At 44.4% G+C, this 23,718-nt stretch overlaps 1 protein-coding gene across 5 annotated transcripts in view; it reads right to left on the bottom strand.

The window, feature by feature from the left end:
• Positions 1–4,101: 4,101 nt before the first annotated feature.
• The window catches only part of CCDC169 (coiled-coil domain containing 169), a 41,275-nt gene continuing 21,658 nt past the window's right edge, over positions 4,102–23,718 (bottom strand). For all 5 annotated transcript variants that reach the window (XM_025193988.1, XM_006037587.3, XM_025193991.1 and 2 more), the window contains 4 exons: positions 18,365–18,463; positions 18,086–18,139; positions 9,688–9,764; positions 4,102–6,540 (listed from right to left, as the gene is read on the bottom strand). In XM_025193988.1, coding sequence (XP_025049773.1) covers positions 6,438–6,540; positions 9,688–9,764; positions 18,086–18,139; positions 18,365–18,463 — 333 coding nt within the window. In that variant the 3' untranslated portion in view covers positions 4,102–6,437. The remainder of the gene's footprint in view (positions 6,541–9,687; positions 9,765–18,085; positions 18,140–18,364; positions 18,464–23,718) is intronic.

Genomic DNA, 23,718 nt, shown 5'->3' with positions numbered 1-23,718 from the left:
AGGACCAAGCCCTGGGGGACCCCACTGCCCACATCCCTCCAGGTCAAAAATGACCTGTCCACAACCACTCTTTGGGTGCGGCCCTCCAGCTAGTTAGCGACACATCTGACTGTGTAGGTGTCGACACCACAGTCCCCTAGTTTTTTAATGAGAATGTGGTGAGAGACAGTGTCAAAGGCCTTCCTGAAATCCAGAAAGACTACGTCCGCTGCTACCCCTGCATCTAAGGATTTTGTGACCTGGTCATAGAAGGCCACCAGGTCGGTCTGACAAGACCTGCCTCTAATGAACCCATGCTGACTGCCCCTAAGCAAAACCTCCCCTGCTGGCCCCTCGTGGACATGCGCCAGGATAATTCTCTCAAAAAGCTTACCCAGGATTGAGGTAAGACTAACTGGCCTATAGTTCCCTGGGTCCTCCTTCCTCCCTTTTTTGAAAATGGGAACCACATTGGCCCTTTTCCAATCCTCTGGCACCACACCAGAACACCACGAGTGCTCATAACACTGTGCCAGGGGTCCTGCAATGACCTCTGCTAATTCCCTCAGCACTCTGGGGTGGAGGTCATCAGGACCAGCTGATTTAAATATGTCCAGTCCCTCCAGAAGTTCCCTGACTAGATCCTCACTGACCCTGGGCCTGGGTGCACCTCCCCCGGGGCCTGAGGGGGTCCCGGCGGACGGGCTGATCTGGTCCTTGTTGAGGAAAATGGAGGCAAAGAAATCGTTAAATAGGTTAGCCTTGTGTGTATATGCCTGAGTTGGTAGTGTGAGTGTATTCACTTAATTGATTTGTGTGTTTGTATATGTGCAATTGTGTCACACCCTCCTGTCTAACAGCGCAATATTGAGATCCTGAGAGTTGGCCTGACCCCACAGGACAACATTCTTAGGTCCAAAAAGGCGGGGAAAAGAAAAAGAACTTGAAGAAACTTCTCTGCATTTCAGAAACCAGATTAAAAAAAAACAATCGGAATGTGCAAGCCCCAATGATTTAATGAGTAAAAAGCAGCTTAATCTTAGCCTTTCTGTTTTAAACCTTTGTTCCCTGGATAGCTGTGGCAGAGACTGAGACCCCCTGGCAGATGTTATATTTAGCACATGATTAACACGACCATGGAACACATCAACCAATTTATCACACCAGAAAATGGCAAATGATCCACAAAGATGTTAACAGGGAACATCTTTGTAGCTAGCATATATGGTGCTTTAAACTGAATGCGTGACAGAGCTGATGGGCTCCTGCCATGTCAAACAGTGTGCACAGGGTTAGAGGTGCTGTGTGGGCAGAGTCATTGGGCTCCTTTGCTTGGCAAGTTTAAATCCATGTGCTGGGAAGCCCTGCACGTGTGGCAGGAAAGAAGCACAGTTGTTGGCATCAGATCTCACTGTGCCATTAAATTAACTGGTCCAAGAGGGTTCTACATGGCTTCTCCTCCTACATCATCAGAAAAGGCAGAAAGCTAAATTCAGTAATTGGCAGAACCCTTAAACTTCAAACATCTGTTCTCAGTGGGTGTGTCTACATATGCATTTGATGTGGGATCAGTTTACTTTTGAGTAAACTACTTGGAAATAAATGCTTCTGGGTAGGGGTCTACATGTGCAGTGACGTGGGAGCAGACTTGTTGCTCCTAGCAGCCAACTGCTTCTGCTTCCTGGGGCCCTGCAATGGGCCCCTACCACCACCAGGGGGAGCTGGAGGCTCCAGCTGCAGCTGCCTGCATCCAGAGGGCATCTTTAAAAGGCAGCTCTGCCCCTGCTCCCTGGTCAGCTACATTTCTGGCCAGAAGCAACAGGCAGAGCACAAGGGCAGCATGCAACAGCTTTTGCACCACGTGACAGCTCTTGCACCACAGCTTCTGCATTCACACTCCAGGGCCAGGAGCTGCGCCTTGAACTCCTGGTCCATCCAGTCCTGTGCGTCCTTGCTCCACTCCCGTATGTCCTTGTGGGCCATGTCCTCCACACACCACCTGTCCTGCTAGGCAACATCCTCTACCCACCAGATCCATGCATCTTCCTGTCAGTGCTCTGAAGTCATCACCAGCCAGTCCAGGAGGAGGGTCTGACCCTGGATCCTCCTCCTGCAGAGCAGTTGCTTCCCCAGGGCTCCAGCTGTGGGTGGTGGTGACCTTGAGGCTGCATTCTGGCTGCCAACTGCAGCCTCTCCCCCACATGCAGCTGTAGGGCATGCAGATATATGGGAAAGAAGCTTTGTGAGAATTTGCAGCATTTCTGAGATAAGATGCTCTGTACCAGGGGCTGTACGCTTCCCAGACTCACAGCGGAGGTCAGGCATGCATAGGTGCCCAGAGACCATGGTAAGTTGGCCAGGCAGGCCTGGACACAGCTGGCCACTGGCCAAGCCCTCCATCCCTGCTCACTCCCCAGGACCAGGTGGGCTGCTAGGTTCCCTGTTCCCAGGCTGGGACAGGCCAGGCTCCTGGCAGCACCTCCTGCCACGGCTCCAGACCTCACTACCTTGCCTCCTCACAGAGGCCTGCCAGCCTCCTGTGCTGCTGCCCAGCCCACAGTGCCCAGGCTCAGGGGGGTGGTGCAGGGCTGCCATACAACTAGGACAAAGAGCTGTCCACAACCCCGCCCTCCCCACAAGGGTCTTTTCCCCAGAGGCACCCCAAGGTCAGCCCTCTGCCCCCTCCCCACACCGCATTGGCGGTGCTGTGCCCCAAGCATGCCGTTGATGTCTCAGGCCTTGCATGAGGAGCTTTTTGTATGGACCAAGAAATACCTGACTACTACACCCTGCCGCTGCTGACTGCCATGGTGCCCCAGGAAAACCTGGGCACCTAGCATGGAATGCTGAGCGTTGATGGTGCAGGCAGCAAGCCTGGGCTGTCTTACAACCTCTGCTGCCACCTGGAGGGCTACCTGTGGCTGCATTACACATCCCTGCCACCTGCAGCAGAGGGCATCATTGGTAGCATCAACATGTCCCTTGGTGCATGAGGCCTGTGCCTGCCTACCTATGGGGACATGGGCTGCTCTATAGAGTTTTGCACTGATTCCTGCTCCCTCCATGGTGTGGGGGCGGAAACTGGGGGCCAAGGGAGTGCAGGTAGGGGTGGGGCAAGGCCCTCCCCCCTCCAGTGTAGGGCTTACCATATAGGGTGGGCTGGCATGACCGGCAGCTCCAGTCAGTGTATTGTGCAGGGGCGGCAGAGGCCAAGAGTCCCCCCACCCAGGCTCCCTGCTGTTATGCTCCAGGGCTCAAAATGCCTACAGACTTTTAAAAGGCCTGGGGCTGCCATAGAGGCGGCCCAGCCCTGGGGCTGAGCTTAGGCTGCCCCCCTAGTCGCAGGGCTTACCAGGAGCAAATCTGCTCCTGGTTGGCATCTACATGTGCGTTACTGTGCTGTAAGTACTTGCGAGTAAATCTGCTACTTGCATTTGCAGGTAGCAAATTTATTCGTGAGTAGAGAAGTTTATTGCGCACTAAGCATAGTTGTAGTGTTCACAAGTAGCGAAGTTTACTGCACAGTAAAGTGTCTCATGTAGATGCATCCACTGTGGACCAGTTGCAAACTTGGCATGGAAAAAGTCTGTTGCTGAGAATAACTAAGTGATTACTAACTGCTTTACCTGCATCAATATACAAGGTTCTAATTCTTTCAAGCCCGTTAGAGTGATTGCACTTGACTACATCAATAAAAGCCTGATATTGCAGAGATGCCTATCTTCTGTGACGATCCAAGAATTGAATCATCCTTACTAATATGGATGTCCTTTGTGTCTTTTGTGCCAATGGGAGGATTATGGTGATTTTTTTCTCACACTTTACAATGAGACATGGCAACACTGAAAATCTGGACAGTTTCCATACAAAAAAACAGGAACAGACTAGTGCTAGCCTAATCAGCAGTACTAGGTTTTTAACTACTGTTATGAGCAAAAATGCTCAAACAGACTGCTCTGCTTATTAAAAAAGACCATACCAGCTATAGCATGGAAAAAAAATAAGTAACTCCTACATACCTCAGCCAAGATAAGAGAAGATGGTGTTTCTATAATGACTATGCTGTACATCATTACAATTCTTGTTTTCTTGCATTACAACAATGACATCATTTTTTGGTAAGAGTTTAATTGCAACTTTTAGTGCTGGCGGTAATAAGACATTACTGTATTAGTATTGTTCTTAAAGAGACGAAGATCTTTACTAAATAATGTGAAGAGCTACAGAAGCTCTTAAAATAATAAAAGACAGCATATCAATCACAGTTACTCTGGAGAGTGCTTTTGAAATGTAACCTAAAGGGCTTTAAGTTTAAATACCAAAACATTCTCCCCATTGCTCTCCAGTTAAAAGAAAAGCCTGCCAAAGTTTAATTACTGAAATACTGTTAGTAATGAAATTGAAGCAGTAATTGTAATTCTTAAGATTAAAGATACAATTCAAAATAGCTCAAATGATTCCTCAGAGGTACATTAAAGTTCAAGAGTAAGAGGCTGGTGCTACCTCAAGCCACAGGCCTGCAAAGAACATGGCTAGAGTCCTACCACAGAATACAGACAAGTTTTTGTAGGATCAGGGTGTTAGATGACAGCATCAATTTGTGAGTTCAGATTTCAGATACTAAAATACAAACACTAGGAATCAATCTATGTACAGAGGAATTCAAAATAATATTTCCTATACAGTATTCTCTAAGAGTGAGATATTCTGTGAAGAGTCAGTCTGGAAGATCCATCAGGCTACTACTGGTAAGATTCACCAGTTTCCATAGCCAATGGCACACAAGGGAACAAAGTGGCTAGCATTCACCTTCAGCTGCCTCCTGCTCCCCAGCCCAAATTACCATGTACCCATTTACAGGTGGGTTGAATGGGGGCAGCCTGCAGCACAAGTCCTGAGTAAGGCTTGAACTTATGCATGTGGAGCTGTAGCAAGATGCCTTAATGACTCTAACACTTCACCCTTACATGCAGAATATAATACTTTTCTAAACCAAATTTTATTTTTTGTTTCTCTGCACAGTAAAGGAGAAATCCAGCTGGAAATAACTGTGGAGTCCCAAGGCATACAAATAACAGAAGCAAAGAATGACAAAACTGCAATAAGGCAATGTTTGGGTGCTGACAGACATACAGCTCCCCACTGTAACTCATGGCGCTTCATAGAAAGCACCATAAATTACAGTGACACCCCCAACCCCCCCAAACACAACAGAATTTCCCTGGAGAGCTCTAGTTTGGAGCCATTTCAGGGGAGAAAGGCTACAGACACACATCCTTTCTTCCCTAGTCCTGCCATCCTGCATCTCCACCCCAGCTCAGGTGCTGTCTATAGGATAGGAGTGGGGATGTGGGGAGGGGAAGGAGCTCTGGTCTGGGGTTTACCCAGCTTGCACTGAAAGGCAGGGCGGGTAGACTGGAGTCCCTCACCTCAGGAGGGCTCCAATCCAAACACCCCCCATCCAGTGCAAGACAGGCAAACCCCATACCAGAGCTCCTTCTCCTCCACCATCCCCCTGCTCCCAGGCTGCAGAAAGCACTGGGGGTGCGGCTGGGCTACATCAACCCAGCTCTGCTTATGCACACAAACAGAAGTTAATGAAGGTGTTCTGCTTTGGGGCGCCTTCATCTGAACCTACATTAAATGAAGGTCAATTTGTCAAGCCATCAGGCACTTTTTAAAGTATTCAGCAACCATACATTTCTGTCAAAGCCTCTACAGCCATGCCATCAAGGGGCCAAATGCACAACAAATATCACTTCTTTCAGTGCCCTTTAGTGTGGCCAGTGACAGTCCTGGAGTCAATCTGAAAGAACCAGGCAGCTTGTACAATCTAACACAACCTAACAGAAGAACTCTTCTTCAAGGCTGTAGATGGAATGACAGACTGGCTCCAAGCTTGGTCTCATTTAAGTAGTGCTCAGTTAAGAGCTCCAAGGGCTGGGAAGGAAACTTCTGCCATCCTATGACTAAGACAGAGGGGACACACTCTGATTACTCCTATGCAGAATAAGGATTCTTCTCATAGGCTCACTGGGTTTAGGTGATAAAATTACTCTTTGAAGCCACATGGATCCTCTTAATCTCCGTAATAGAGAGCTCAGAAAGGAGCCGTTTTTCGTAACTGATTGTACAGTCAAGGGGAGAAAAATCTACCATTCTTATGATGATTAACCGATTATCTGAGCCACCTGACTTGATTTTGTATGAGCTAACTTTTCATGTACAGCAATCAGTTTGTCAAGGGCCACACCTGAGAATTCAGAGATAGACTACTACATAGGGAGCGCTTTTCCCTTAGAACAGCGACTTATGAAGTTACTGGAAAACATAAAGATCCATTAGTAGCTATTTTAGTTTGAATTTGCCCAAAACAATTCTGTTCAGTTTTACTGAAGGCAGTTTCAGTTTAAAAACAACAAAAGAAGCAATTGGAAGTTCTTATTAAGAATATTTGTTCACTGTTTTAGTTTTGGAAGTTTCTTCACTCCTGCTGTCTTTTTAATTGGTCCTTTCTTGGGATCCAATATTCTCTTGTTTTCTTGAACATTATATCTTCCTCTGAAATAAAAAGTTAAAGAATTTAAGTCATTAAATATCAGTTACCTTTGACGCTGTAAAAATGTTTGCTGCTGGAAATGTGTGTGATTTTGATATCAACATAACTGATTATCATGTTTAATTAATAAATCTGAGGGGGAAAAAATAACACAGCCTCTTGGTGTATGGATTATTTATTCTGTGTACAAATCCCAATCCTCATCTCATCATTCCTGAATAACTTCATGTTATTTAAATGATGAAATTTAAAGCAGCATGAACAGAATTCTAAACGTTTGTAAAAACAGGAAGACAAACAGACTGAGAAGACCCTTTCACCAAGTATACTCTCCATATCAAGGCACTGAAGAATGATTCTTGTACCTGTAATTATAGTTCTGCTCAGGTAGCTTCCTCCTGAGAGCCATGCTCTTAAGTCCCATGCCTTTCCACATGAAACTTGGGCACCTGGCTAGGGAGTTTACATTCATGGGAATACATAGCATTTGTACATAAAGCCTAGGAGAGTTATTACATTTGCTTCTGAAAGGAACATCAGTGGAAATACAGAACAGAATTTACAAGGGAAGAAGGGAGAAATCCACAAAGTAGGAGAGTCGGTCTCAGGAGAATGCAGTTTGTATTATGCAAAATGGCTACATCTATCTTGGTGTTCATCAGTTCAGTACATGGGCACTTTACATATTCTAGCAGAGATATACAGGTGTCTAGTTTCTCTCTTACCCAGTTGGAAGGTGGAGGAAAAGAGACTATACCAAAATTTACATGTTTATCTGTATAGTGACAAATGAAGGAATATTTTGCATTTTGCTCTAGTGAAAGTTGCGGGCATTTGATATGTTCTGGGAACAAGTTTCGGGTTTCTGGGCAAGCTGCCAAGAAAGCTGTCTCCACTGCTTAATAATCTCACTCTTGAGATTGACAGCTCCATTGTTCCTGCTATCACAATCAGTCATGGTCATGAGGGGAGTGTTGACCCCCGAGCTCTGAAGGGTTGCTTCCTCTGAAGGCTTTGCAAATCAGGACCAAAGCCTTTAATTTACTCAGTAATCAATAAAAAGCCATTGTAGAGGCAAGCTGAGCAGATATGCACATCAATATCCCTCCTTTCCTCAACCGCCAGTTCTTACTGTGCTACAGGCCCCATCTGATCTGGTGCAAAAACCATGATAAGGGAGTTTATATAAGCTGGTGGACACGCTCAAACGGTCAGTAAAGACAAACTGTGTTAGGTTAGTGTGTAAAAAACTCTTTATCGACTTGCTTATACAAACATAATTATACCATGGTTTGGGCTATCCACACCTACAGTAGCAATTATATCAAAATGTAAATATTGTTTCTTAACTTGATTGGAACCCAGAGAAGACAAGAACTCTTGAAATGCAAGTTAAAGTAAGGTGGAATGACTAGCAGGAAATTATGAGGTTATTTTCAGGGCCCGATCTCATTTTACTACATAGGATTTACTGCACTGACTGGAATAAAGCTATTTTGATTAGTATTAGTGTAAGTAAGAACAGAATTAGGCCCTCTGTCTTCAGAGCATTACGTGAGTATTCATGCAGGAATACTGTGACAACTACCCTCTGTGTAACTTTGCATATGCTGGAAAAGACAGACAATTCCTCACGTGTGCTTGCTTTTTCCTAAAGATACAGATTTTGACAGATGACCATGCTAAAGTCTGTGATGCCATCTTAGACTAAGGTAGAAAACTCACCAGACTCAAAGCTCTAAGCTACTGGCTGCGGAAGTCAATGAAATACAACCTACTTGTTCCCTAGTGACTCCAAATGCCAGTTCGAAAAGTGTAGAGCTCCCATCATGCATATAAAGTAATTTGTAAAAATGCTGCATTATGTTACAAAACTATCAAGCCTTAGAAGAGGAAAGTGAGAGAGTGGTAGCCTGTTACAACATACAGAAATTTTGAGAACAGCAATTACAAGCAAATAATTCTTTTCTCTAAGAAAATCAGATCAACTATCATTCCACTCAATGAGATAACACTGGTCTCACAAAACAAAAACTGAGTGATTAATAATTATAGAGCAGGGCTCCTGTACAGCCAGTATTCAATATCTGGCTGCGGATACTTGCTTCTTTAGTCCTCCATTGGAACCAAGGCAAAAGTACTTTAGCTCTGACCGCCTAGCTCCTCCACCTGAGCTCCACCCATAGCAAGGGCCAGAAGCAGCCTCTGGGTTGTCTACTGAGTACTGAAGGCCCAAGCAATGCTAATCTTAATTTAAGAACACAACTTTATTACAGTGAAGTTTAATGTATCTCCTGAACTCTCATCAGGAGACCCAAGAATGACAATTTATGGAATCTAGCCGACATTCCAAAAATTTACGAATGTATAGGATGAAGTTAAAATTGAAAATAAATGGGGAAAATTGCATGTTTCATATCAGTTCACTTTTATAATCTATTAATGGGTTAGCTGTTCTCAATTTCTATCTTGTGTCAATGGCAATAATATACTGGCAGTTAGTATTCTATTAGTATTTAGTTCTATTTCTAGTTCAGTTTAAAATAGTGCTCCAATATGAAAAATGGCTTAAAAACTTAAGCCCAGAAATACATCATGATTTCTAAATTCCACAAAAATGTTACATTCTCTTCAGATTGAAACAGTTCGAGGAAATATGTTTACACTCATATAACTATGAGGTGGCTTTGATTTAAGCACAGAAAATTTTAAAGAAACAGGTCTTGATAGTCTGTCATCTATAATGATTCATATTATCTTACATCAAACAGCTCTACTGACTGAAAAGAATCAGGCTGAGTATTAAAACTCATTACTTTTAATCTATTGGAGAATGTACGAACTATTGAAACAGCTCAGTGTTTCAGAAAAAAAGGCCTAATTTTAACAGATTTAAATGAGAGGGTTCCCAAATCATCAAGGTTTCTCAAAGACAACTCAAAATCAGTAGGTACTGTACATTCATTTGGTAATATTCATAATATTAGGTTATGAACTGATCCAAATACCAACATCAACAGCGAGAGAGAGAGGCATCGATATTTTGTTAGTGGATTATAAGTAGTGATATTTATCATAAATAGAGAACAAAGTACTCAAGAAACAGTATTTAGCAGTCAGAAAACACAGGGCACATGAAAAAGATTTACCTTAATATCTGATTCTCTCTTTTGCTGGACACTGCATCCATTTTCTGTCTTTCAGCAACTTTAAGTATAGCTGATGTCTACAATTGTCAAATTTTTATAAAGAAAGTTAGGCTCTAATTATATTCACATCTAAGAGAGCAAATGTTCATACATTAATTTGGAAATGCATCAGTATGACCCTGATGCAGTCAGGTGCTCTAAATGCATGCTTAACGTTAAGCAAATATTCTGTTTCTGTCTTATTGATTTCAGTGAGATAAACAAATGTATATGTGTTTTGCTGAACAAGGATGTCATTATGCATATGCTTAAGGACTTGCTTGAATCAGTTCACTACCATTTAGGACAGGAATCCTATATCACCAATGTGTGAGCAGTTCTTTCCCATATACTATCCTGTATGGAGAAGTTAGCAACACACAGTCCATGCGATGAATTCAGCCTGGGAAGTGATTTCATCCAGCCTGCAAGTACATGTGTATTGGCACATCAACAGATGGGGGAATTAGCAGCAACAGCAGCAGTAGTGACGGCACTTGACAGCTTCCTCTAAGAGCACCAAAGATGAAGCAGCATAACATTCTCCAGGCCTATCGCTTATGTGGCCTGGGGGCTGTGTGTGGAGTCAGTTTGTGTGTGTCAAAAGCTGACAGGATCTTCTCGTCTTCCTGACCCCATTGGTCTCAAGCGCAGTGTAGCCCCATGGAGGGCGGTTATGGAAACATGAGGCATAGCTATGCTTAAGGAGGCAATGGTGATATTTTCTGAGCTGTATCTTCAAGATCATTTAAACAAATTGTGGTTATTGTTGCATTACGCCAATCTACTATGCCTATGGGACAAATGCTACTTTTGTGAGACCTTTTATTTTAAAATCTACTGTAAGAATTATTAGCTTCTTATAGACCAAAACAATATAAATAGATCAGAACACTTGGAAGATAAACATATCCTTAAAAAATACATGATAACAAGAAAGATATTAAAAAAAAACAAACCCCAAACCAAAACAACTGCTACTTCAGATAATCATTTCATCTTTGTTTCTACCAAAGGCTTCAGGAATGACCCCATAGAAAAAAAAGAAAAAGAAAGAAAGAAAAGCATTCTTCATAGTGATAATTCAAATATCAATAAGAAAAAAGCCCTATTGCATTTGATTTACTAAGCACTACTGGAGATAGAATGAGAAAATGTACATAAAAGTAGAGGTGCACTGATATATTGGTCCACATCATATTGGCACTGATAATAGGAAAATTGACATTATCAGCTATCGGCTTTTTTTGGCTAGTGTAGCTGATAATGTCACCAATAAGTGCTGCATGCATGCAAGCAGGCACAGCATGCACATGGCCAGGAATATAGTCTGGTAGCTTGGAGAGCAGCGTCTGGCTGGTAAGTCTGTGGGGGGGGGGAAGGGGCAAAGGGGAGCAGGACAGTGAAGGAGGGAATGGGGCTGGGGCAGAGGCAGGTGCTGCCCAGCTGGTGGGGGGCGGGGGGGGGAGTGCTGGGTCAGGCACTGGGCCAGGCAGCAGACAGCTTGTCCGCAGGGTGTGGGGACAGAGGTGGCTCCCACTGCTACACACACCCCCAGGGGAGGTATGGAGAGCATGTGCCCCCAGATTTGTGTGTGGGGTGAGGGCAGACTGGGGCCACGGGCTGCACCAGCCTATTCCTGGCAGGGGGGTGGACCAGGGCTGTGCTTGAGGCAGGCAGTGGCAGTGCTGGAAGGGCTACAGCCTCCCAAAATTCCCCACAGCCCCCCCTCCCAGTGCCACTGCATGCCCCAAATGCAGCCCTGGCCCAGCCTCTGCCAGGAAGACCCCAGCACTATCCCCAGCCTCAGCCCACAGTGGGCAGCCTGCCCATGACCTGCGCACAAATCTGGGGGGCACATCCCCTGCCCCCCATGCCTCCCCAGGGATGCATGTAGTGGCATGAACCGCCCCCCTTCCCACACCCCAGACAAGCCACCTGCAGCTCCATTCCATGCCCCGCCCCCCGTCCCAGCTGGGCAGTGCCTGTCCCTGCCCCTGCCCCAGGCCCATTCCCTCCCTCACCATGGTGGCCTCAATCTGCCTCCCTCCACACCCCTTTCCTCCCGTGTACCCCTTCCCTCCCCTGCAGACTTACCAGCCAGATACTGCTCTCCAATCTGCTGGGCTGAGTATCAGCAATCAGATTGGTATATCAGCCAAAAAAATCTTTATCGGTGCACCCATACATAAAAGTAGAAATATGCATATCCATATACTGCAATTAAGAGCTACTGTCAATGGAACAGATTGTTGTCATAGGATAATGGTCTCCTGTTGCTATATTTGCCTTGGTATATATGGAAAATGCTTACAAGTCATGAGTGGTATAGCTCTCCTTTCATGGCAGGCTCTGTCAATTTAATGTAGCAGACTTTAATATTGTGGGTTTTTAATAAAGTTGAAAGAAGTGTGCTGAACATAAATGTGCTTTTGCTTCCAGTATTCCATTAATATTCTACTGGAGATGGCTTGCACATGCCGATTTTGGGAGGGGGGAGAAAAACAACAAACATCAAACTACATGTTGCAGCATCTAAGGCCATATAGTCTTCTGTTTGAGACTAGTTTTGAAATTGGTTGGATTACTTAAGTATATACTATTCTCTGTGAGTACCAAAAACCAAACCCAATGCAATGTGCTTAAAGCATACATATCTAAAGCATCATCTTCCTTATCATATACAAAAAACAGAGCAATGGGCTGTTCATGGTCTTAAAGTTGGAAATACCTTAAGTATGTTGCTTTACTATAGACTAAGTGTTTTAAGTACAAAAGACTATTTAAGTCATCAGCTGAACTCAGTCATAACACTTATATTCTAATTTCCTGCTCTACTCCTCACACATAACATTCATATTACTGGTGATTGTCTGCCTTCATTGGTATAACGTTGCAAACTTGTGCCCAGCAATTTTCCCTGATCTCTTACAGCAACGATGACCACACACCATGAGCCACCTGCCCACTGTGCAAGCACATGGAAACATTGCTAATTACAACCTCTCACCCCAGTTAGCTATACCAGGGATTCTATGACAGTCACTCCATTGTAGAGTTCATAGGATCATAGGAAAGTTCTTGTGTGTCATGCTAAGCTACTACTTTTACACAATTAGAGAATTAAGAGTGCTTTCAGAATAAGAAGTGCTATAATAAAATGCTTTAAAAGTGCTGTATTTTCAACTGGTTTATATGATCCTGTTCATTGCACAATTTCACCATGACAAAATAAACCCAGGAGTGCCATAAAAATTAATAATTCATTTTATTTAAAAAAGATATTTAGGCCAGGACTCAAATTGCTTCCTAAAGTGCTGCAATGTCTAAATATTAGGCTTCCTGTTCTAGGTGACTTGGTCTGACCTGGTTAGATACCTATATAATCTATCAAGAGACTCTGGGGGCACGAACAACCTCAGGTTTCAGTGCTCTACACAGAGAATAGGGAGCACTGTGTGCCTCCAAAGAGCAATTTAGAAGGGCTCGAGGTGCCTAGATGCAGCCAACAGGAAGCACTAAGCACCAAAATATGTCTGAAATCCTGCTCCTCTCAGAAGTTTAGGTGCCTATTCATGTTATCCACTAGACATCTCTGTTCACCTGCAGTTTACAATGCCTATCCTCTCTCCTGAAGACAGTTGCCTAATGACTTCTTAAGAAAGGCACAGTTTTTTGGAAATGTTGTCCATGGAAATGGTGTCTATCTTTTGCCCAATAACTTAGTGGTTAGACCAATCACCCAAAAATAAAAGACCTCGGTTCAAGGGTTTCCTCAGCCTGAGGGGATTCCAATTCAAAACTCTAATTTCCCAAGAAAGCAGGAAGCATAGGCATTTCCAGGAGGTCACAGAGCCTATTGCTGTTTTCTAGCTAAAGACTGTTAAATATAAAATACATTATACAGTGCTGGAAGCAGACCCTAGAACCCAGGATACCCTACTTTTAGTATAGTGCCATAACCACCAGCCTGTAGAGGCAGGCTCCTTCTTGCTTGCTTTCCCTCTGGATTTTGGATTTTTTCATTTTTTGCTGCCTAGTAGTTCATCTTTAACAGGGATAGTGCAGAGTTTCCTCACTTCACATTTTTCATGGTCCAATAGTTAAGAGACTCTCCTCAGAAGTGGGAGATGTGGATTAGAAATTATCTAAAGGTGAAAAGAGTCTAGAATCTGGTTCTTTTACTTCCTCAGCAAGTACTCTACTAGACAGGTCAGCAAAAATGGGATGACCCCGCAAACTACAGACTGGTCAGTCTAACCTTGATTCTGGGAAAAATCTTTGAAAAAATTGTCAAGGAGGCCATCAACCACAAGCTTATAACTGGTGGGATATTAAGAAGCAACCAGCAGGGCTTTGTCGAGGGCAGATCATGCCTAACAAACCTGGTGTTCTTTTATGACCAGGTAACTAACTAATCAGCTGGACAAGGGGCATGAGGTTGACATCCTTTACCTAGACTTCAACAAGGCCTTTGATACTTTTTCCCATGAGATCCTTTCAATTAAGCTGGAGGGTACTGGCCTAGACCAGTCTACAGTGAGGTGGGTAGACAACTGGCTCAGAGGCTGACCTCAGAGAGTTGTAATTGATGGGATGGCCTCATCCTGGAAGGCTGTCTCCAGTGGTGTCCCCCAGGGATCAGTGCTTGGGCCCGTGCTCTTTAACATCTTTATCAATTACTTGGACGAGGGGGTGGAAAACGCAATGATTAAGTTTGCAGACAACATCAAGCTGCGAGGAAATGTGGGCACATCTGAGGACAGGGTAAGGATTTAAGATGACCTCAACAGACTGGTCCTATGGGCTGAATGCAATCAGATGAGGTTCAATAGGGACAAGTGCCGAGTCCTTCATCTAGGTAGGAAGAACCTTCACCATATCTATACAATGGGTGGTGGTCCACTGGCTGGCACAGCATCTGAAAGGGACCTGGGGGTGACAATCAACCAGAAAATGAATATGAGCCAACAGCACAATGAAGTCGCTAGCAGGGCAAATAGGACCCTGCCATGTATCAGCCAATGTGTTGCGAACAAATCCAGAGAGGTGCTCCTCCCCCTCTATTCGGCGTTGGTGAGGCCACAGCTGGAGTACTGTGTCTAGTTCGGGGCACTGCACTTCTGGAAGGATGTGGATAAATTCAAAAGGGTGCAGAGATGGGCCACCCAGATGATCAGGGGCCTGGAGGATAGACCCCCTGAGGAGAGACTCCAGGAACTGGGTTTGTTCAGTATGAACAAGAAAAGACTGAAAGGTGACTTGATAGCCACCTACAAGTATGTTAAGGGTGAACACCAAGATCTAGGGGAACAACTCTTCAGTAGGCACAAGCTAACTGAGGACAGATTTAGGTTAGACATTAGGAAAAACTTCTTTCGCGTAAGGGTATCTAGAATCTGGAACACGCTCCCAGCAGGGATGGTGCAGTCACCATCCTTGGAATTGTTCAAGAGGAGGCTGGACAAGCACTTTGTTGAGTTCGTTTGAGCCTAATAACCTCCAGCCCATGGCAGGGGATCGAACTTGATCTTACAGGTCCCTTCTGGTCCTTTGATTCTATGTCCTCATGGTAAAATTGGGGAACTGTGGCCTCGACAACCTTACAGTCTGGTGGCTGGGGAACTGGTTCTGTGGTTGGACCCAGAGAGTGACAGTCAATGGAAATGAGTCAACCTGGCGCATGGTGACCAGTGGCATTCCCGAGGGCTCAGTACTCAGACCAGTACTCTTTAATATATTAATAAATTATCTGGATTCAGGTGTCAGAAGTGGATTGGCTAAGTTTGCAGATGACATCAAATTATGGGTAAGTGCAGTCACGCCAGATGATAGGCTGGCAATTCAGGGTGACCTGGACAGGCTCGTAAGGTGGGCAGATCAAACCTGATGATATTCAACATGGAGAAATGCAAGATGCCCCACCTTGGGATAAAAAAACCCATATCATACTTATAGACTCAGCAGTGCTACACTCACTAGCACCATGACCGAAAGAGACTTGGGGGCCATGACTGACCACAAGATGAACATGAGCCACCAATGCAATGCTGCAGCCAGAAAAGCAAATAAAACTCTGACCCAAGAAGTCATCCTCCCGCTTTACTCGGCCTTGGTGAAGCCACAGCTGCAGTACTGCATCCAATTCTGGGCTCCACACTTCAGAAAGGATGTGGAAAAGCTTGGGAGAGTCCAGAGGAGAGTCATATGCATGATCAGAGGGCAAGAGAACAGGCCTTATGAGGAGAGGCTGAGAGGCATGGGATTCTAGCCTGGAGAAGTGAAGGCTCAAGGGTGACTTGGTAGCAGCCTATAAATATATAAGGGGTGTGCATCAGGAACTGAGAGAATGTCTGTTCACCAGGGCACCCCAAGGGAAGTCAAGGTCTAACAGTCACAAACTGCTGGAAGATTGTTTTAGACTGTACATAAGGAAAAACTTTTTTACCGTCCAAGTCTCCAGATTCTGGAATAGACTCCCCCCAGAAGTGGTGTAAGCTCCTCTTCTGGATACCTTTAAGAAACACTTGGATGCTTATCTTGCGGGGGGGGGGGGAAATCTGACCCCAGCTGACTTCCTGCCCCTTGGGCAAGGGGCTGGACCCGATGATCTCGTGAGGTCCCTTCCATCCCTAATGTCTATGAAATCTATGAAATGTATGAAGACACTTCTGGTTACACTTAAGGCACTCTCAGACAATACCAGCTCTTAGTTTTCACTTTTTTTTTACTACAAAAAATAATAGAGCAATTCTTCTGTTGCAACAAATTCAGAAAGACCACAACAAATCAGAAGGTTTTTAGCACTATGGAGTCCTATTTGAAATCCCTGCGGCTATCTTAGGATCATAGGAAAGCAGAGTTGGAAGTAGGGCTGGACTAGATAACCTTATGAGGCCCCACTCAGGGTAGGATTGTCCTTGACTAAACCATACCACCCAAATTCCTATCTAACCTTGAAAAGTTTCCAAGGATGGAGATTCCACAATTCCTTTATAGGTAGCCAGCTCCAATGTTTGATGATCCTTATTGGAGAGTAGGAGGAACTTTCTGACAATCTAAATTTCCCCTGCTCCAGCTTGAGGTCATTGCTCCTAGTCCTGTCCCTCACGGACAAAGAGAAAAGCCCATCTCAATCCTCTCTATAAATTGGTCTTCAGGTATTTGAACATTGAATCAAATCACCCCTCAGATTTCTCTTCTCCACAATAAATAACCCTAGTTCTTCATAAGTCTTGCTCCCCAGGATCCTTATCATTTTTGTTGCTCTCAGATGGAAACTTTCCAATCTCTCCACATCTTTCTTGAAGTGTGGGGCCCAAAACTGAACACAGTACTCCAGGTGACATCTCACCAGTGCTGGATAGAATGGAGGACATCATTTCTTGTGATGTACAATTGATACTCCTGGTAATACAACAGAGGATGCTGTTGGCTTTTTTTTGCTACAAGAGCATACTGTTGATCCATATTCAGCTTACAGTCCACCATAACCATCAAATCCCTCTCTGCAGTACTGCAGCCTAACCAGTCATTCCTCAGTCTTTATTTGTGCATGTGGTTATTCTGTCTTAGAGACATAGAGGGCAGAGCTAGGATCTGGAATGACCTGTATAGATTGGAAAAATGATCCATGATTAACCAAATTAAATTCAAGAAAGACAAGTGCAAAGTAAGACATGGCATAGTCTTAGAGACTATGCCATGTCTCTAAAAACTGCAGCTTAGTGATATTTTCCTTCTAAAGGTTGAAACAAGTCTCAAACCCATCTCCTTACTTACTCAATTCACCACATATTGGGAAATTTTCCTATGGTGTTAACAACCCAGGTGGTCACATGGCAGTGAGGATCTCCTTTTTTCTGTGCAAAGTGACAAACCTCTGGCCAAAACAACGCTTTAGCTGAATATGCAGTAATAGTTTAAGGAAAAAAAACAGTCAGACAGAATTATTCTAGGAACAGCATGAGCTGGAGCAATGCTGACTATGAAACTTGAGTCAGGTTCTTACATTTGGACCACCGGGGACCAGCAGCTATGCAGGGACAGTGCTGCCTGTCTTTTAAGGCAGCATGTATGCTGGACTTTTATTCCTAAGACTTTCCACCATTGCTTCTACCAGCATCATTTTTGGTAGCAACAATGGACATATTAGCACAGACTGCTTGCTGACACCTGTGTCATTCAGCTCTGCCCAAAACAAAGGTTAGATGATACAGTATCAAAGGCTTTTTAAGGAAATTTTAAGTTATAAACTCTTTATAAAGACAGAGACAGGATTGGCTTGCTTTGCTTTTTAGCAATTGCTCCATCTGACTCAGACCTGGGTCTGAACTAGGTCAAAGTTTTTGTCGCTTACCTGTGAAATCTCTGCTATGTATATACGTCTCTTATCACTGGCCTTGTGGTAAGCCTGCATTTGAAATAATGGATAAGCAGTTACAATTAAAATATTTAGCAAGGTTCCACCAAAAAGTGAGAGGAAACAAATATATCCCAGAACTTTTTACCTTTAAATTTTACAGAATCATTACATTCCCTACATCAGTATTGCAGAAAGTATGTCAGATGCCATAGTGGCATATAAAAAAAACCCAAAAATCAAAACACTTGCTAGATAGATACAGCAGTAACCAACCTTTGCTTCTTGTTCCAGTCTGAGCTCATAATCTTTCAGTTGGCTTTGGAGATTTTTCTTCTCTTTTTCTAGTTGTTTAACAAACTGATTTAAGGAGCCCTGCAGTTGTATATAAAATAAATCAATGCATTACAAATATTCCCACTCTGTCCAAAGATAGTTAGAAATGTTTATCACAATCTGGAATCTGAGTTACATGCTTCAAGATCTGTGTGATTATCTTTGCTGTTTGTTCTCTTGTTGTTTACATAGCTCCTGCTGATTTACTCAGAGAGACAGACACTATGGACCATATGTTGTAATCATTTATGCAGAGCAAATTTTCTCCATCCTTAACTGAGACACAGTTATTACTGGCTTAGCTTGTCTCCGCAGTGAAGCAAAATGGAATTGCTAGTGACCACAGAGAGTTGACCTTTACATGTACCTTTCTAATTCTCCTCCTCCCAGCTGCTATTTAATAGGCTGGACATTCTATGTCTTCACTGGACTCATACGTGGACACTAAATGCGAAGGCAGCATTTAGCTTACTTGAAGAACTGCACAGCATGATTGAGGTCAGAACAACCTTGCTGTGAAGGCAATAGTGCAGGGGGGAGGCTGTCTCTTTTTCCTGAACTTAAAATTACTTACTTTCTACCATCTAAGAACAGGATGAAGTAGGGGCCGATGGTTTCATCTCAATTAGCTGACATTTACTAGTTATTTTTCACTCTGTGCTGCCTGTGAAACATGGGACTAGAAGGGACCTCCTGAGTCAGCAAGTCCATTCCCCAGTACTGCAGGCAAACATGTCATATTGTCCCTTTCTGGAAAGTTGTTCCAAAACCTTACTGCTCTCATGGTTAGAAACCATGTAATTTCCAGATTTATTTCATTCATGGCCAGTTTTATCTATTTGTTCTTATGCCAGCACTGTCTTTAATCTGAAATAGTCCTTGTCCTTCCTTGATATTAACTCTCCCCTTCCATATTTATACAAAACAATTAGATCCAATCTCAGCCTCTGATCTTCCAAGCTCTTTTAGCCTACTCTCAATATGAGAAGCTTCCATTTCTATGACCATCCCAGGAGTCCTTCTCTACTCTTATTACAGTCTGAGTTCACCTTCCTTGAATCTGGCTGACCAGAACTGTACACATTGTTTCAGATGAGGACTGACGAGTACAAAGGAATAAATATTTTCCTGTCTCTACTGGAAAGTTCACAGAAAATACATCCTAGAATCCCACTTCTTTCTTTCACAGCTGCACAAAATGGAAAGCTTCTCTTCACTGTGTGATCAACTAATACATTAAGGTCTTTCTTCTTGTTGTTTCTAAAAAACTTGCTTTCCATTTATAGCAGAAATTCTTGTTACTAGTCCCTAGCTCTATGGCCTTGTACTTCCTAGGATTACATTTCATATCTTTTCAATTTAAATAGTCCTCAAGGTCATCCAACTTTTCCTGCATAGTATTCTAACCCTCTTCTGTATTAACATACTCCCTAATTTTGTGTCATCAAAGTTCCTTAGCACACTCCAATTTTCCATGCTCAGTCTATTAGTGAAAACATTAAATAATATGGATTCTAAGACTGATCCTGTCAGGTACTTCACAAATAGCCTCTCATCACCCCAGTTCTCTCTTTCAAATCTTGTTCTTTTTGCCCCTTTAACCAGTTCCTTACCTACCTTACAATTCTTCTATTAATCCACTCTTCTTCAGTTTAATTAGTAATTTCCTATGTGTCACTTTACCAAGTGCACAGATATTAGATCCGAAGCATTTCCTTTGTCTAGAAAATTAGCTGTCTTCTCAAAGAGAGATATTGTGTAAGTCTAGCATAGATCATCTTTGGTAAACTCATGATGCATTTTATCCTATTGTTCATTTACTTCCTTCCTTGGTTTATTGTTTTGTTCAAAAATAGTTCTAAAGCCTGGGCAAATTAACAAGACTGAATTGCATTTCCCCTTCTTAAATATAGGTACCAACATTAGCTATTCTCCAGTCTTAGGTCAGTATCCTAAACACTACCCTCAATTCATTAATTTTTTTTTGCTATTGGACCTGTGATTTCACGTGCCAGATCCTTCAGAATTCTAGGATAACTTCAATGTAGGTGAATTTACCTCTTTGAGCTTAGCTTCCACAACAGTTGTGGTAATTTTCATTTTCATTTCCTCATTCCCATCACCTAACCAGCCTTTGTCCATTTGTTCAACATAAACTGTCATTAATGAAACCTAGGGCAAAATATTATTTTACACCTGGATTATCTTTAATGACTACATCATCGTCACTATGCAGTAGCCCAACTACTTCTTTCCTTGTCCTCTTTCCATGTACATGTCTGAAGAACCATGTTGCTATGTAGGAACACACAACTAAAAAGGACCTTCTGAGCCATCAAGTCCTGTTCTCTGTATTCACAGGCAACTATTTACCCAGAGGAGTCTAAACCTGGCCCACTCCAAACCCACACACAGCCGCAAGGCTCATAACTAGAAACAACCAGAACATGCTATAAACACATCACAGATAAAAGCAGATAAGATGAGGATGCTGCCAAAGCCCTGCCACAACAAAGACAGAGAAGCAGTTGATTTAGATAAACTCAGAGGAGGAGAACCATTCCCACATGAAAACCCCCCATGGTATGTGCCAACCTGACCCAGGGAAACAATTCCTTCCTGGCCCCAATTTGGTGATTAGTATGACTCTGAGTAGAAGAGCAAACCCTTAACCAGGAAACTATGCATTTTCTAAATACTGGAAGGAACACTGGCACACCCCAGTCAAAACTTTCCGGCCTCAGCTGTCACCAATATCCAATGCTTCAAAAGGAGAAAAATAAAATCCCCAGGAGTCAGTAGCAGTCACAAGGGGAAAATAAATCCTTCCTGTTAATACAAATACTTAATCCTACTATCATGTTTATTAAAGAACTCCCTATCCTAGAATATTATCCTTTCTATAAATTTTATCAAGTTCAATATTAAAACAAAGTTCTTTGCCCAAGCTCCTTTCTAACAGATGCCCACTTTAAAACTTCATTCTGGGATGGTTAGAAATCTTCTCATTTCCAATCTAAATTTGTTCAATACCAGTTTATGCCAGTACTGTTCTTTAGCCTTTTCTCCTCCTGCTCCAAATTTTAATTTCCTTTGCAAGCGTAACTCAGTTTGACTTCTAATAATTTTCACTCTATCCCAAGAGTGATCTTGACTTCTATGACAACTTTCTTTGCTGATCAGTACTATTATATTAGTGTTATTCGATCTCAGATCCGTATCTGGGAAATTAAATCCTCCAGAATGACACATAACTCATATTACACAGACAGATCTATAGGGCTAGGGACAGACATTCAAAAGCCTGAGCCTGAATTGATTCAGTCTTGGCAGGTTAGTCTAACCTGCACAGAGTAAACCGGTTTGCGAGTGGATCGACATTCAGCACGTGCCTGCAGTGGCTCAACCCAGAAGCCCGGAGGCGCTAGAGCAGCCCCTGAGCTGAGGGGAGGGGAGTGTGGCCAGGCCCCAGCAGGCCCGCCCCAGCAGCTCCCTGACAGCTGGGACCAATCCCAGCACACAGGGCTGCCCAGCACCAGAGGGGAACTCTTCCCCATCCTCTCTCTCCCCCACAACCACGGGGCCAGGAGGGGGGCCCTGTTTGGTGCTGTGGGGACTCTTCTACCTCCTCCTCCCCCGTCCTGCGGCAGGGTGGGGAGAGGTGCTCTGTTAGGCTGCCTGGCCCCAGGTGGGACTCTTCCACTCTTCCCCCTGCTTCTCTCCCATTGCTGTGGGGTGGGGAGGGGGGCTCTATGAAACTGTGCCCAGCCCCAGAGGAGGACTCTTCCCCCCACTCCTCCCTCCCTGCCCCCGGGCAGGGGGAGGCTCTGTTCCATGCTGGGGGGAACTCTTCCCCCTCCTCCTCCTCCCCCCAGAGGGGCAGTGGGAGCACGGAGCTCAGTTGGGCAGGGTGTGGGTGTGTGGGGTGTAGGGACCCCCACACACTCCCCCCACAGCATGCAGCCCCTGCTGCCTAGCAGCAGCAGCAGCTGGGGAGGTCAGGGCACTCGTGCCCAGCGCAGGCATGACTCCGGCTAGCGCTGCACAGGGGGACGGAGTGGAGCCTGCCTTATCCCGCAACTCTGCTCCCCGAGCCTGCAGCAGGGAAGCCCCACACTGAAGCCAGCTGCTTCCCCCACTCCCTGCTGTGCAGGGCCCCGTACTCTGCCAGGAGTGCAGGGAGCCCTGTGCCCTGCTTCCCTGCAGAGTCCAGTGTGGGGCTTCCCCATCCAGTACCTCACAGAGTCCCCCTCCCCACCCTGGAAGGAGGAGGAAGGGGAAGAGTCCCCCCCAGCATGGAACAGAGCCCCCCTCCCCACCCTGTGGGATGACCAACACAGCATAGCCCCATTAAGGGGAAGGGGAAGGGGAAGGGAGAAGGGTTAATTCCTCCCTCTGTCCCTTCCCTGCAGCTGGGGTCTGCCAGCTCCAGGAGCCACTGCTCCCCACCCTCGCCTCTGCTCCCCAGCAGACAGGCTGACCTGGGTTGTGGTGGGGGAAGAGGGGAAGGAAGGAAGAATTAACCCCCTCCCTGCCCAGTTTGCCTTAATGGGGCCATGCCAGCCGGTGTGCCTGCTAGGGGTGGTCCCTGCTCCGGCTAGAGAGCAGAGGGGCGGGGTCAGCCCTGTGGCTGAAGCAGAGACCCCAGTCCAGAGAGCATTCCAAGATGCTGGGGGTGTCTGGTTTATCTTAAACCACCAAGGGGTCTGGGACAGACATTGAATACACTTGTTTGACCCAAATCAGTTAAGTCTGATACTACATTCAACCAGGTTTATCTCATACCGGTTTCGGACATTTTGAAACTGGTTTATTTGCACTGAATGTCTGTTCTGTTACAGGTTTAAACCAGTTCCTGAACACTTCAACCAGTTTGTGTGTAATGTCTGTCCCTAGCCAAATAGACTCTCAGCTGTACTCCACTAAAACCTCTTTTACCAACCTTCCCAAGAGTGATTCTGGGCCACACAGATGCTATTTTGTCCATACCATCCCTTTTCATGCTCTTACAGTCTAGTATGTCTCGAATGTACAAGGTTGCCCTATCACCTTTATATTTATTTCTGTTTCCTGAAGGGTACATGCTCTCTAATAATTGTATCCCTGCCATGCTTGCTTTTTCACTAGATTTCTGTTCTGGATATATCTGGCTTTACCTCCTGCAGCAGCAGTTCAAGTTCCTCCATTTTGCTGTGTGGTCTCCTTGCATTTATATGCAAATAGTTGTTTTTTATTAACCACACCCAGCTTCCTCGTGGAATTAGGCATAAACTTCCTTGCTATACAGTCTGACT

The sequence above is a fragment of the Alligator sinensis genome, unplaced genomic scaffold (assembly GCF_000455745.1).
Source record: "Alligator sinensis unplaced genomic scaffold, ASM45574v1 scaffold1312_1, whole genome shotgun sequence".
Classification (NCBI taxonomy): Eukaryota; Metazoa; Chordata; order Crocodylia; family Alligatoridae; genus Alligator; species Alligator sinensis.
The sequence above is the reverse complement of the archived record's forward strand: the minus strand, read 5'-3'. Positions and strand labels throughout refer to the sequence as shown.